This window comes from Dendrobates tinctorius, unplaced genomic scaffold (genome assembly GCF_039654945.1).
Source record: "Dendrobates tinctorius isolate UK_male_01 unplaced genomic scaffold, ASM3965494v1 ptg000158l, whole genome shotgun sequence".
Classification (NCBI taxonomy): Eukaryota; Metazoa; Chordata; class Amphibia; order Anura; family Dendrobatidae; genus Dendrobates; species Dendrobates tinctorius.
Genome location: NW_027361825.1, coordinates 34,954,839 through 34,968,554, shown reverse-complemented (window position 1 = coordinate 34,968,554; position 13,716 = coordinate 34,954,839). Strand labels below are relative to the sequence as shown.

The following is a 13,716-nucleotide window of genomic DNA, read 5'->3' as shown; positions in this document are numbered from 1 at the left end:
CCATGTGATGGAAGGGACAGAGGCGACTTGGGGTCACTCCATGCGATGGAGGGGCAGAGGTGATTGGGGGTCACTTTGTGCGATGGCAGGGGTAGAGGCGACTTGGGGTCACTCTGTGTGATGGCAGGGGCAGAGGCGACTTGGGGTCACTCCGTGCGATGGCAGGGGCAGAGGCGACTGGGGGTCACTCCATGCGATGTAAGGGACAGAGGTGATTTGGGGGTCACTCAATGTGATGGAAGGGGCAGGGATGACTTGGGGTCACTCCATGTGATGGCAGGGGCAGAGGCGACTTGGGGTCACTCCGTGCGATGGCAGGGGCAGAGGTGACTTGGGGTCACTCCGTGCGATGGCAGGGGCAGAAGCGACATGGGGTCACTCCTTGCGATGGCAGGGGCAGAGGCGACTTGGGGTCACTCCGTGCGATGGCAGGGGCAGAGGTGATTTGGGGGTCACTCCATTTGATGGAAGGGTCAGAGGCGACTTGGGGTCACTCCGTGCTATGGAAGGGGCAGAGGTGATTGGGGTGTGGTCACTCCATGCTATGGAAGGGGCAGAGGTGATTTGGGGGTCACTCCGTGTGATGGAAGAGGCAGAGACAACTTGGGGTCACTCCGTGCGATGGCAGGGGCAGAGCCAACTTGGGGTCACTCCGTGCGATGGCAGGGGCAGAGCCAACTTGGGGTCACTCCGTGTGATGGCAGGGGCAGAGCCAACTTGGGGTCACTCCGTGCGATGGCAGGGGCAGAGGCAACTTGGGGTCACTCCGCGCGATGGGAGGGGCAGAGGTGACTCATATGTTTGGGATGCAAATCGTCACTGTATCAGATGTGGATTATAGTCTGAAAGAGTCTAAACCGGCCGTACCCGACACCTGTGAATGGTTCCTTGGGCTATGGCTACACCACATCTACCGATTTCCTATGGTGTCTCATTGTGACGCTGCGGCCAAAGAATTCTCCTGTATGAGCAACTTAGGTTTCCAAACCTGTTTGGTATTTTTCTCCTTATTGGTTGCAAACGATTCACTTGCCGTACAATTTAATCTTACGTGCACATCTTTTTTTTTTTTTTTACAGCAAAATCACAGCTTTAAAATATAGGAAAGATGTATATCTTTGTACCGTGTTAGCCAGTAGATAGAAGAATATTCAGAATTGAGAGTCCTCAGTGGTTGATACCTTTTAATGGCTAACTGAAAAGATGGTAACACATTGCAAGCTTTCCAGACTACTCAGGTCTCTTCATCAGGCATAGACTAATACAAAATCTGAAGTCACATATTTATGCACAACACAGCACAGAAAAAATGCAATAGATAAGACAAGTGCTCCAACATAGTCATACATCGGCGAGTCCCGCCATGTCGCCCCGTCCTTATTTGGGCTGTATAATGGTACGGGATCTATAGCAATGCCCTCAAGATTCATAGCCATGACCTGTAATAGGACTATCTGCATCTAGCCAGCCCCCACCTCCTCCCCGACCTGTGTATATGGAGGGGGTGACGGACGGGTGGTCGTCCCCTATAATGGGAGAAGAGTAATGTGAGTGTGTCCCCCGTGCCTGGTCACTGTGCACATTGGGAGCTGTCAGGGCGCCCTGGTATGGAGGTGACGGGCTCCCCACCCCCTCCACGCTGCTCTGCCTCAGCGCAATAGTAAAGGCTGGAGGAGCAGCTGAGGTGAGGGCGGGACCACACAGCCTCAACCAATCGGATGCCGTGACTCGCATGCCAGGTCGCAATCCCCGCCAATGGGAAGGACGGAGAAGCAGAGGGGCTGGGCGTGTGTGAGTGCAGCTGAAAGGAGGGTGTCAGGGGACAAATCCTAACTGTGCAGCATGAAGCCTGGGGGAAACACTGACTTTTTTCCTCGCTGGGGAGGCTGAAATATTGAGTGTGGTGCGCCCTGCGGACTGCATGATCAGGTAGGAGTCACAGGGTCGGGGGGTTATTGGGGGTCTCTGGTAATCGCTGCAGGACTGCTTGGGTTGACAAGTGTTGCCGCTGCGCTGCATCACTATAATATTATCCCCGATTTCTATAGCACCAGCATATTCCGCAGCACAGGAGGAATTTGCATACATAAAAACAAACTAAATCCAGCACCAATCTAGACCTTCACAGTCCCTTAACAACTGGCTTCAGCACATGCAACTTTACCGCTCACCTATACGCTGTCTCTTTAAATTAAAAACCCACTCTTTTAATCAAGCTGTACACTTTACGCATGCGTCGTCCCGCTGCCCAATTGCATTGCGGGAATTGTAGTCCCCTCCGCCTTGGAATCTTACTGCTTGGGACGCTCTGGGACACTACAGTTCCCGTGGTGCTTTGCGTCACAGGTGGGCGGACCGTTGCTGTAGTTGTAGATACTAAACTTGAATGCGGCGGCGGGAAGGGAGGGAGATGTGCGATACCCGGTAGCTGCTCCGCACCCGGCGCTCAGCGAAAGTGTAAGTATCTCACTGTGACCATTGCTGGGGCTGTGGCTGCACGGCAGTCATCCTGCGGTACATGGCCGCTTACGAGCGCTCTGCTGTGTCTTATGCCTAGTATAGTGTATACAGTCACTGTGGTGTAATGCACACATTGCGGCTCTGCCGTCCATTTATTGCGATTTAGAGGAACCTTATTTGCGTTTGACTTATTGGGCTACTGGACCCCCGTGTACTGGAAGGGGCGCAGCTGATTGGGGGAGGGGTGGAGCCTTGCACATTGGAACAGGTTAAGCCGATCGGGTGGGTGGCACCTGGTGCGATGGAAGGGGCAGAGGCAATTGGGGGTTACTGCGATGGAAGGGGCAGAGGCGATTGGGTTGCACCTGGGGCGATGGAAGGGGCAGAGGCGATTGGGTTGCACCTGGGGCGATGGAAGGGGCAGAGGCAGGCGATTGGCTTTCACCTCCGTGTTGAACACGGGGCAGTGGTGATTGGGAGTCAACCTGGTGTGGTGGAAGGGGCAGGTCTGGTGTGGGGCCAACTGGGTGGGATTACTCCTCAGCACTGGAAGGGGCCAATCCCATTGGATGGGCACCTGGTGCGTTGGAAGGGGCAGAGCCAATTTAGGTGGCACCCGGTTCGATGGAAGGACCAGCTGATTTTGTGTCTTCCGGTTCGATGGAAGGACCAGCTGATTTTGTGTCTTCCGGTTCGATGGAAGGACCTGCTGATTTTGTGTCTTCCGGTTCGATGGAAGGACCTGCTGATTTTGTGTCTTCCGGTTCGATGGAAGGACCTGCTGATTTTGTGTCTTCCGGTTTGATGGAAGGACCAGCTGATTTGGTGGCTCCCGGTTCGATGGAAGGACCAGCTGATTTGGTGGCTCCCGGTTCGATGGAAGGACCAGCTGATTTGGTGGCTCCCGGTTCGATGGAAGGACCAGCTGATTTGGTGTCTTCGGGTTCGATGGAAAGAACAGCTGATTTTGTGGCTCCCGGTTCGATGGAAGGACCAGCTGATTTTGTGGCTCCCGGTTCGATGGAAGGACCAGCTGATTTTGTGGCTCCCGGTTCGATGGAAGGACCAGCTGATTTGGTGGCTCCCGGTTCGATGGAAGGACCAGCTGATTTGGTGGCTCCCGGTTCGATGGAAGGACCAGCTGATTTTGTGGCTCCCGCTTTGATGGAAGGAACAGCTGATTTTGTGGTACTTGGTGTGATGGAAGGGGCATAGCTGATTATGGGGTACACGGACATAGTGTAGCATTTACTAAGCATATGTAGAGTTTCAGGGGGCTCTGTAGACCTCATTCCTTATATTTAAGGCAAAGACATGATCTATTTTGTGTGTATACTATGTATAATTGTGATTAGGATTTTGCTCAGAGCAGTTTTTCCTTCTTGTACATGAAGTAGACCAGATATTGCCGTAATGAGCATAACCGGAATTGAGTGTCCGGGGGTCTCGGTGGTGGTATTGGCAGTGGATTACAGGGGGGGCGATCACTAACCGGTCAGGTTCTCCATCTCTCGTATGTAGAGATGCCGTTCTCCTACTTCATCTGCACATATGATTGCACCTGTGCTGCTACCTCCCATTACAGGAGGAGGATGATGTTGGGATTTTGTAAAATGGTAGCAGGGTTGTTTTTCTGAATCCCAGCAGAGTAGGGAGGAGTCGGTGATAAAGGAGGGGGAGGGTGGGCTTTTCATACAGAGGTGGGGGAGGATTAGAGATGAGACTTGTCTTGTAATAGGATCTCCTTGCAGCTCTGAGGAAGAAGAAAAAGAAAATGTGCTTGTCTATTAGTTTCCAGTGTCTGAGCTCTGCGCTGATATCTCACTGCAGAAAGTTATTACATCGGTTCTCTTCAGATGTAATCGTGGACATTCTAAATCCTCCCAATATACAAAGTGAATTAAGTGTCACCATGCTAACTACTACGCATCCTTAAATTTGGCCCCCAGTTCTGACAGTTTTGTTTGCGTGTACCTAGAGCGGTGCCCCCCATCTGGCGCAGTAGTAGAACTCTGCCTGGGACGGCTGGATAACCACTGGTGTAGAGCATAAAACATCTAGGATGAAACTCTCCAAGCCCCTTTCAGTCTCATACACCCCATAATAAGCACGAGATCGGACACTTTGACCATGGAGCTATATTGATTACCCCCTTAATCCCTGTTATGGCACATGGGCATCTGATCTGTCGGGTGTGTGCCCTGGTTGGGACATCCTCGGAGATTGTAACAATGGATCCCATTTCTGCTTAGTTGAGTCATTCTCTAAAAACCTCAAAACTTTGCTGTATTCGGCTCTCACTGGCAGTCCTATTGACAATTAGCGGACCGGTGATCAATCATTCGGACTTCTGCTCCCTCCATTAGTAATGGGAATGCCAAAGATCAGCCGATCGCTGTACTCTGCAATCTCTGCTTCTCCCAATAATAATGAATGAAGTAGTAATCTAGTTCTGAAAACCAAGCTGAAAGGATATGTCAGGGCCACGGCAGTCGGACATCCAGTGATTGGAAAGTTATCCCTTATCTAGAGGATAACTTTCAAAATTGAGAACATCTTTTTAAGAGGTGATCCTCCTCCCTGGCAATGAACATTTACTGTACACTTGTAATGTATAGTCACCCTACCTGGTGCCCTCCATTTTGTCTTCCTCTGCAGAGATCGGTGTTGTGGTCATTCTGCATCCAAGATGTCCACCACCTAGGTTAGGCTACACCTTGCCTCCACTTCACAGGAAGCATGGTTCAGACTTGCCCCTGTGCTCCCAATGCCACTGCAGTGGCCATCTTGGAGGAGGCATAACAAATGTGGCCTCTTTAAGCAGTAGGTTAATAGAGGTTCCTGGAGACTGTATTCCACCGATCTGATATTGATGGCCCCAGTAACTCCCTTTTTAAGTGTGTGGGATTTTTTTTTTAAATATACAACATATAACCTTGTAACTCTTGGCATTATACTATTGCAGTTCAAGTTTACGAAACATGGTATTTATGATATATTGACCACGTTTTTTTCTTATTTCCAGATGGCCATGCCTACCAAAGGCATCAAGAGGAAGTTTCCTGACTGTGAGGAATCTGAACTAGATGGACATCTGTCCTTTCAGACAGATAGTTATGTCTTCTTCCGTCAATCCCTACTAAACATGTCACTCGAGAAGTTCAACAAGGGACGAACGATGATGGAGCCTAGTTTACGACGCTATGTTCTTATCGCCAACACTCTGAGAATCATCCAAGAGGAGATCCACCTTGAAAATCCATGTAATGTCCCATATGTAGAAGATAATATGTCTGGTGCATGTGATCCACCGGCTGGACAGGGAATAGGTTCTGCTCTTCCTCAAGATACGGAGAACATCATCCTGCCTTCCATGGAAGAGGACATTGCTCTGACTGCAGCCATTGCTTCCATTTTAAAAGAGCTGGAGAATGTTTTAGATGATAGTTGCCCTCAAAATAATCAGAAAAATCAGCAACCTCTTGGCTCCCAGGATCCAGAAATCAAGGAAGTGTCCTCCAACAACACTGGTCCTGGATTGCTTTCTCAACCATCGTGTAATCAAGGTGCAATTGAAAAGGAAGAGTTGTTCAACTCCAACCCTGATTCTTTACGAGACATAGAACTGATAAATGAGTTGGTTCTGGCTGCTTCCCTTTCAGAAACCCCAGACTCTATGGACACGTCATTGGCGGAGCAAGTGCCTAGTGTAGTCTCCTTGGCTTCTGGTGTCCCGGATGTTCCCGTTGATATGGACACTACAAGCTCTGTAGAAATAAGTTCTCAGGCCTTATCTGTGCAAAATACCCCATTAGTCTTTTCCGAAGAACTCAGTGCTTCGGAGACAGCCTTTGCTAACTTCGACATCATGAATTCCGGTTACCTTAATGACCTCTTCTTTGATGACCCTTTTTCAGATATAGACACATCAGTGTTTGAGAGAGAAACTGCTGCCCTAAGCAGCCGTTCATCTTTTTCAGAAGATCTATGGTTTCCTTCTTCTTGCAGTTTTCCATCTTATACCTCAGGTCAAGGTCTTAGGGAGCCAAATGACCTTGATAACATCATGGAAATCCTGGTTGGTTCTTGATGTCTTGACTTTTTAGAAGAACATTATGGACTACTAAGCTGGAAGAACTCCGTGAGATGACGCGACTTTTGCACAGACACTATCCTTTACTGGTTTTCTTGTGTTCCGTTCGGATGCAGTGCCTCCGACCAGTAACGAGGGTTGTTGAATGTTTACAGAAGCAATGCAGTGGTATATTTTCACCTTGATCAATGCTGCTATGGCTGATCATGGGGTGACTATTGCCTCCAAATATTACTTTTTCCTTTTATTTTTTATATAACTAGTCTTAATACCATAATGTATTATGGGGGTGGACTGGGGGTAAATGCCCAGAGGGCAGTCTGTTCACCTTGTCTTCTGTGAAGATTTGTACTTTTCTATGTAGCAATTTTTAAGACTTTGGTGCTGTGGAGGATCAAACATGGAGGCAGATCTACTAAAATAATACATGGGGGGGGATGCTTGTTGTCCATGGGAACCAATTTACTGCAAAAAATTGTTACTGTGAGATGTTATTCTGGTAACTAGGACAACTTAATTCCCTAGAGAGAGAGAGGTTTTTTTTTTTTTTCTGCGGGGGAGGGTAAATGTCTCCTGTCTGGTGCGCTACACGGTCACTTTACTTTGATTGGATAATATTTGCAACACTTCCGCTGCCCTCTTTCTTGCTAATGTTTCCAATCCATTATTTTACTGTTACTGTTCTTATTTTATAATTTTTAGTATTTTCTTAGAGTTCAATTTTTATTTTTTATTTTTTTTTTTCCTCCTTGCCTTCCCATGTTTTACATCCATGGCAAAAATTTGAGCTTGCCATTGTTTCGGCCCCTCGTCTCCCAATTTTTATTTTTTTCTAAAATTGTGAATCAGTATTATTTTTTTTTTTTTTTCCTTCCCTTTTCTGTTCACTGAGGGGATTCAGGGATATCTTCGGACGTGTTTGGGGGGGGGGGGGGGGGGAAATCAGAATGATCACATTTTCAATACCATGTTCAATCAAAGTTCTTAAAATGAATATTTTTGTATATTCTCCCTTTTCTATGCCCCCCAATGTACCATCTTATAGAAATCATATGATATCTTGGCAACGATTATCTTTGTGATTATCAAGGAGTATCTTGTTTATTAAAGGGAATATTTCAGCAGGTTTTTGCCATGTAACTTGATAGCAACATAATGTAGGGGCAGAGATCCTGATGATATATCACTTAGTTTACTGGGAACAGCAGTTGATATGGTCAGTTTTCTCTTAGCAGAGCTCAAATGCTGAGCTGTGTATAACCCCCTCCGTCACCACTGATTGGCAGCTTCTTGTGTACACTGTGCATAGGCAGAAAGCTGCCAAGGGTATGGCTGGACCAGAATCTGAGACACCTAGTCCTGTAGTGATCATTTTCTGCTAATAAAACACTATATTGAAACTGCAAAATACAGCCCAGTTAGTGACACCTCACTGGAATTGGGGTCTCTGCTCCTACATTATGAGAAGTGAATGCATCAGCTTTCGTTGGGTCTTTTTGCTTGACAGCGTGGCAAACACTGCATAAAAGGTTTTTTGTTTTGTTTTTTTTTGTTTTTAACTTTTCCCTCCTAACTTTTTTTTTTTTTTTTTTTTTTTTTATGACTTATTTGACGCCTTCTATAATCCAGTGGGCATAAGACTCCAAATAATGTGAAATGTTAAGTGACTGCAGAAGTGTTTTTTTTTCTTTTTTATGACTTGTCTGGAATAGCCATATAATGTATCAGTTGGATGATTTGTTAGCATTAAGTTCATCCACAAGATGGAAGTGGCTTCTGATTTTTAATATTGACTGCTAAGCAACAGCAATCATTGTGTTTATGTGATGGTATATCTTAAATATAAGGTTCTGGTTCCTTAGTATCCCAGGAATATGTTCATGGTTTCTAATGGGAGAGGTGGGAGGATGGACGCCTCTTCCGACGGGTAATTCACGTTATGCATCAAAGTTTGGCTCCTAGGGTGCCAATGGCTGACAAATGATGACCCTCTGCTGGGAATCATGTCTCCCTACTTAACTTGTAAGTGATTGAGGGTACTCCGGTGTGTCTGGCCTCCATTGGCACTTTAGGAGACCATATTGTGATCTGAACTACGCCCTTTAATCTACAGCTACTACGGTTGTATAGGATGAGAAAAACATGGCTGCTCTATGCCAGAAAAAAAACACCACCACCCCAGACCATAGTCTATATGAGATAGAGAGAGATATATATCTATCTCTCTATTCTCCATATCCCTTATTGATCATATCTTGTTTCTGGAGGTCAGATTTTAGGTGGTGGCCATTTTTGTGGGCAGAACACATCAAGGTTCTCCCACTATCTTTTTTTTTTTTTTTTCTAATATGGCAATAACAGGTATGGCGTGTTTTTGGGCTTGTCCGGTCTCAGTAATTATGTGACTGTAGACTGCCAAACTGTGACCGAGGGATGTGCACACAATCACGACTTCCCTGTATTTTCTGTGTAGGTGGGCAGTCACGTGCAGACTAGTCTCACCCGGTTACTCCCATTAGCAGAGACTTAAGAGAAGCACAAGTCTAGTCGGCACATGACGAGTATAAGTCACATATATGCAGTCACGTGACCGCCCATCTGCACAGCATACAGGGGAATCCTGAGGGTGTGCGTATCTCCCCGTCACAATTCCGCAGTCACATAGGAAAAAAATGTGTTGCGTCAAAGACCGGACAACCCCTTGAGACAAGGACATGGCTAAGGGGAGGCATCTTAAAGGGAATCTGTCACCCCATTTTTTGACTAAGCTGCCGGCACCAACATCAGCGGCTTATCTACAGCATTCTGTAATGCTGTAGATAAGCCCCCGATGTAACCTGAAAGAGAAGAAAAATTAGTTATGTTATACTCACCCAAGGGCGGTCCGGCGCCTCCCATCTTCTAACGGTGATGACCTCTTCTTTGCTGCCTGTCAGGGCTCCGTGGTGAGGGCAGAGCAGAATACTGCCGTGCGCAGGCGCCAGACCTCTCTGTGCCTGCGTACTGCAGGACTCTGCTCTGCCCTCAACAGGGCAGCAATGTATAGCAATACAGAATGCTGTAGATAAGCCCCTGATGTCGGTGCCGGCAGCTCATAGGCCGAAAATGTGATGACAGATTCCCTTTAATAGTAATCCAAACCATGCAATTGGCCACTTGTTGTGGATTTATTAATCAGATTTTTCTCTAATCTTCAGTGGGGAGCTGATATCATTTGTAACAGTCCATCTGGGAAATTCAGAGGCTTTTTCTAAGATTTTTTTTTTTTATGTGATAAGAGCCATTTGATTTTGCACGTATTGTTTTGAAGAAAAATGTTATTTAAAGTAGATCTTGTTTAACAGAAGACTATGCAATATGTACAGGTGAGAGAAATATATTTTGTTTTTCTAACTTAAGAAAAATAAAAATTTTTGAAAAGAAATGTCTTTAATTTATTACTAGTATTTTCAGGAACTAGATGATTAAAATGGATTGCAATGAGAGTTTCTATACAGGTAATGTGTTGCCTTAGTCATGCTGCTCGTACCACAGGCAGCAGGAATCTGAGCCTGGCTGGACAACTGTAGTCAGAGCTCTGCAGTGCTGTTCCTGGCTGGCTCTTCCCAGCACTGCTGTATCTGATAGACCGGTATCTCGCTATGGGAGAGACTTGTTTATCATCTAGCTGTGCTGAGAGAAGCTGGCCAGTTTATCAGTGGGGCAGGCACCCTCATGCTGCCTGCAGTTTGAGGGGTAGCTTGAATCTGGTGCCAGGTTCCCTTTTAACCCCTTCATGACCCAGCCTATTTTGACCCTAATGACCTGGCCATTTTTTGCAACTCTGACCAGTGTCCCTTTATGAGGTAATAACTCTGGAACGCTTCAACGGATCCTAGCGATTCTGCGACTGTTTTTTCGTGACATATTGGGCTTCATGATAGTGGTAAATTGAGTTCGATAATTTTTGCGTTATTTGTGAAAAAATCAGAAATTTGGTAAAAATTTAGAAAATTTTGCAATTTTTGAATTTTTATTCTGTTAAACCAGGGAGTTATGTGACACAAAATAGTTGCTAAATAACATTTCCCACATGTCTACTTTACATCAGCACAATTTTGGAAACAATTTTTTTTTTTTTTTGTTAGGAAGTTATAAGGGTTAAAAGTTGACCAGCGATTTCTCATTTTTACAACAAAATTTACAAAACCATTTTTTTAGGGACCACCTCACATTTGAAGTCACTTTGAGGGGTCAATATGGCAGAAAATACCCAAAAGTGACACCATTCTAAAAACTGCACCCATCAAGCTACTCAAAACTACATTCAAGAAGATTATTAACCCTTCAGGTGCTTCACAGGAACTAAAGCAACATGGAAAGAAAATAAGGACATTTTAATTTTTACAACAAAAATTTTCTTTTAGCATCAATTTTTTCATTTTCACATGGGCAACAGGATAAAATGGATCCTAAAATTTGTTGGGCAATTTCTTCTGAGTACACCGATACCTCATATGTGGTCATAAAACACTGTTTGGGCACATGGCAGGGCTCAGAAGGGAAGGAGCACCATATGACTTTTTGAATGGAAAATTAGCTCCAATCGTTATCGGACACCATGTCGCGTTTGGAGAGTCCCTGTGTGCCTAAACTTTGGAGCTCCCCCACAAGTGACCCATTTTGGAAACTAGACCCCCTAAGGAACTTATCTACATGCATAGTGATCACTTTGAACCCCCCCCCAGGTGCTTCACAAATTGATCGGTAAAAAAAGTACCTTTTTTTTGCAAAAATTTTCTTTTAGCCTCAGGTTTTTCATTTTCACATTGGCAACAGGATAAAATGGATCCTAAAATTTGTTGGGCAATGTCTCCTGAGTACACTGATACCTCATATGTGGTCATAAACCACTGTTTGGGCGCACGGCAGGGTCCGGAAGGGAAGGAGCACCATTTGACTTTTTGAATGGAAAATTAGTTCCAATCGTTATCAGACACCATGTCGCGTTTGGAGAGCCCCTGTGTGCCTAAACAGTGAAAACACACCCCCACAAGTGACACCATTTTGGAAACTAGACCCCTTATGGAACTTATCTAGATGTGTAGTGAGCACTTTGAACCCCCAGGTGCTTCACAGAAGTTTATAACGCAAAGCTGTGAAAATAAAAAATCATTTTTTCCTCAAAAAATGATTATTTTAGCTCGCAAATTTTTATTTTCACAAGGGTAACAGGAGAAATTGGACCCCAAAAGTTGTCCAGTTTGTCCTGAGTACGCTGGTACCCCATATGTGGGGGGGAACCATTGTTTCGGCGCACGTAAGGGCTGAGAATGGAAGTAGTGACGTTTTGAAATGCAGACTTTGATGGAAAGGTCTGCGGTCGTTGTTATGTTTGCAGAGCCCCTGATGTGCCTAAACAGTAGAAACCCCCCACAAGTGACCCCATTTTGGAAACTAGACCTTCCAGGGAACTTATCTAGATGTCTGGTGAGCACTTTGAACCCCCAAGTGCTTCACAGACGTTTAGAACGCAGAGACATGAAAATAAACATTTTTTTCCAAAAAAATCATTTTTTAGCCCACAATCTTTTATTTTCCCAAGGGTAACAGGAGAAATTAGACCACCAAAGTTGTTGTGCAATTTTTCCTGAGTACGCTGATACCCCATATGTTGGGGTAAACCACTGTTTGGGCACACGCCAGGGCTTGGAAAGGAGGGAGCACCGTTTGACTTTTTGAATGCAAAATTGGCTGGTATCAATGGTTGCACCATGTCGCGTTTGGAGACCCCCTGATGTGCCTAAACAGTGGAAACCCCTCAATTCTAACTCCAACCCTAACCCCAACACACCCCTAATCCCAACCCCCAACACACCCCTAACCCTAGTTCCAACCCTAATGGAAAAATAAAAATAATTTCTTTATTTCATTAGTTGATCCTACTTTTCATTCTATTTTGATCACTGTGAGAGTTTATCACCGTGATCAAAATGAATGAAGGGAAATTGCAGCCCGCCATATTCCAAGATGGTTGCACCCATGAAGCAGGACCGCGGGACACTGGGAGGCGGAGAGGGACATTGGAGGTACCGGGGGGGTAAGGTGGGGGGAGCCCAGAGAAGGGAGGCGAGATGATGATGACGGCGGCGGCACATTGCTGCCGTCAGTCAGTATCGAGGGCCGATCTGCCCCGTGAGTCTAAGGGGGGGGCGGATCACGGTCTCCAGCCATGTCCAATGCTACTGCAGCATCGGCCATGGCTGGATTGTAATATTTCATCAATTTTCATTGATGAAATATTACTGTCGCTCTGATTGGCTGTTTCACTTTTAACAATCAGAGCGATCGTAGCTACGTGGGGGCGAAGCCACGCCCCCTGTGGTGAAGAACAAAGCCCCCTGTATCTGTGGGTCGGGTGACCTTTCAGTGACCTAGGTCACCCGACCCGCAGGGGGGCTTTAAAGTCATGACGCCACATAGGCGTCATGGGTCGTTTTGGCACGACTTTTCATGACGCCTATGTGGCGTCAAAGGTCGTGAAGCACCACTCCAATGTTTTTTTTTTTTTTTTTTTTTAACCTGCTGTCCCTGGTCGTATTCCAGCGTGTTCTCCAAATCCGGTCCCATGCCGCCATCTTGTGAACATAGCTATTGACTGGCGAGGATGAGGTTCTCATTGACTTGCATTGACAAATGACTTCCGGCTCGCTGTATGAAACACTGGAACAGCTTTAGGTCACAAACTGCAGGAGACAGACCAGGGCAGTGGCGAAAACGGTGGAAGGAGAGTATCAGACAGGGTACTTGGATTTTCAGCGCCCTTCGGCTGAGTGCAGACGTACTTTTTGGCCCTGCGGATTTTTCCGCGCAGAATGGAAGAAATCCGCAGGTCAAATGACCTGCATTTTTCCTGCGGTTTTCCACTGTGGTTCTCCCCCTGCGGATTTGGTGACAGGGGAGATGGAAAACCGCACAAAAGAAGTAACATGCTGCGGTTTTTGTACCGCAGGAAAACCGCGCGGAAAAATCCGCAGCATCTGCACAGCGTTTTTTTTTCATTGATTTTAAGGCTACTGTACATCACAATGCAGAAATGCAACGTTTCTGCGTGGTAAAATCCGCTGCGGAACCACTGCAAATCTGCATCGTGTGCACACAGCCTTCCAGTGTGGTGTTTTATT

At 46.1% G+C, this 13,716-nt stretch overlaps 1 protein-coding gene across 3 annotated transcripts; it reads left to right on the top strand.

The window, feature by feature from the left end:
• Positions 1 to 1,737: 1,737 nt before the first annotated feature.
• LOC141052076 (SERTA domain-containing protein 2-like) lies at positions 1,738 to 9,977 on the top strand. Of its 3 annotated transcripts, none has more exons than XM_073549271.1 (2): positions 1,738 to 1,929; positions 5,486 to 9,977. In XM_073549271.1, the coding sequence occupies exon 2, from the start codon at positions 5,486 to 5,488 to the stop codon at positions 6,548 to 6,550; it is 1,065 nt and encodes a 354-aa protein (XP_073405372.1). In that variant the 5' UTR covers positions 1,738 to 1,929; the 3' UTR covers positions 6,551 to 9,977. The 3 variants fall into 3 exon arrangements, with proteins under 3 accessions (XP_073405372.1, XP_073405373.1, XP_073405371.1); XM_073549272.1 differs by lacking the exon at positions 1,738 to 1,929 and adding an exon at positions 2,308 to 2,457; XM_073549270.1 differs by lacking the exon at positions 1,738 to 1,929 and adding an exon at positions 3,179 to 3,648.
• Positions 9,978 to 13,716: the final 3,739 nt, after the last annotated feature.

Bases quoted from the DNA above. Each gene is read 5' to 3' on its own strand.
- LOC141052076 (XM_073549270.1), top strand. From the start codon at position 3,193: ATGGAAGGACCTGCTGATTTTGTGTCTTCCGGTTCGATGGAAGGACCT. The intron at 3,649-5,485 runs GTACTTGGTGTG...TCTTATTTCCAG, and splicing joins AAGGAACAGCTGATTTTGTG to ATGGCCATGCCTACCAAAGG.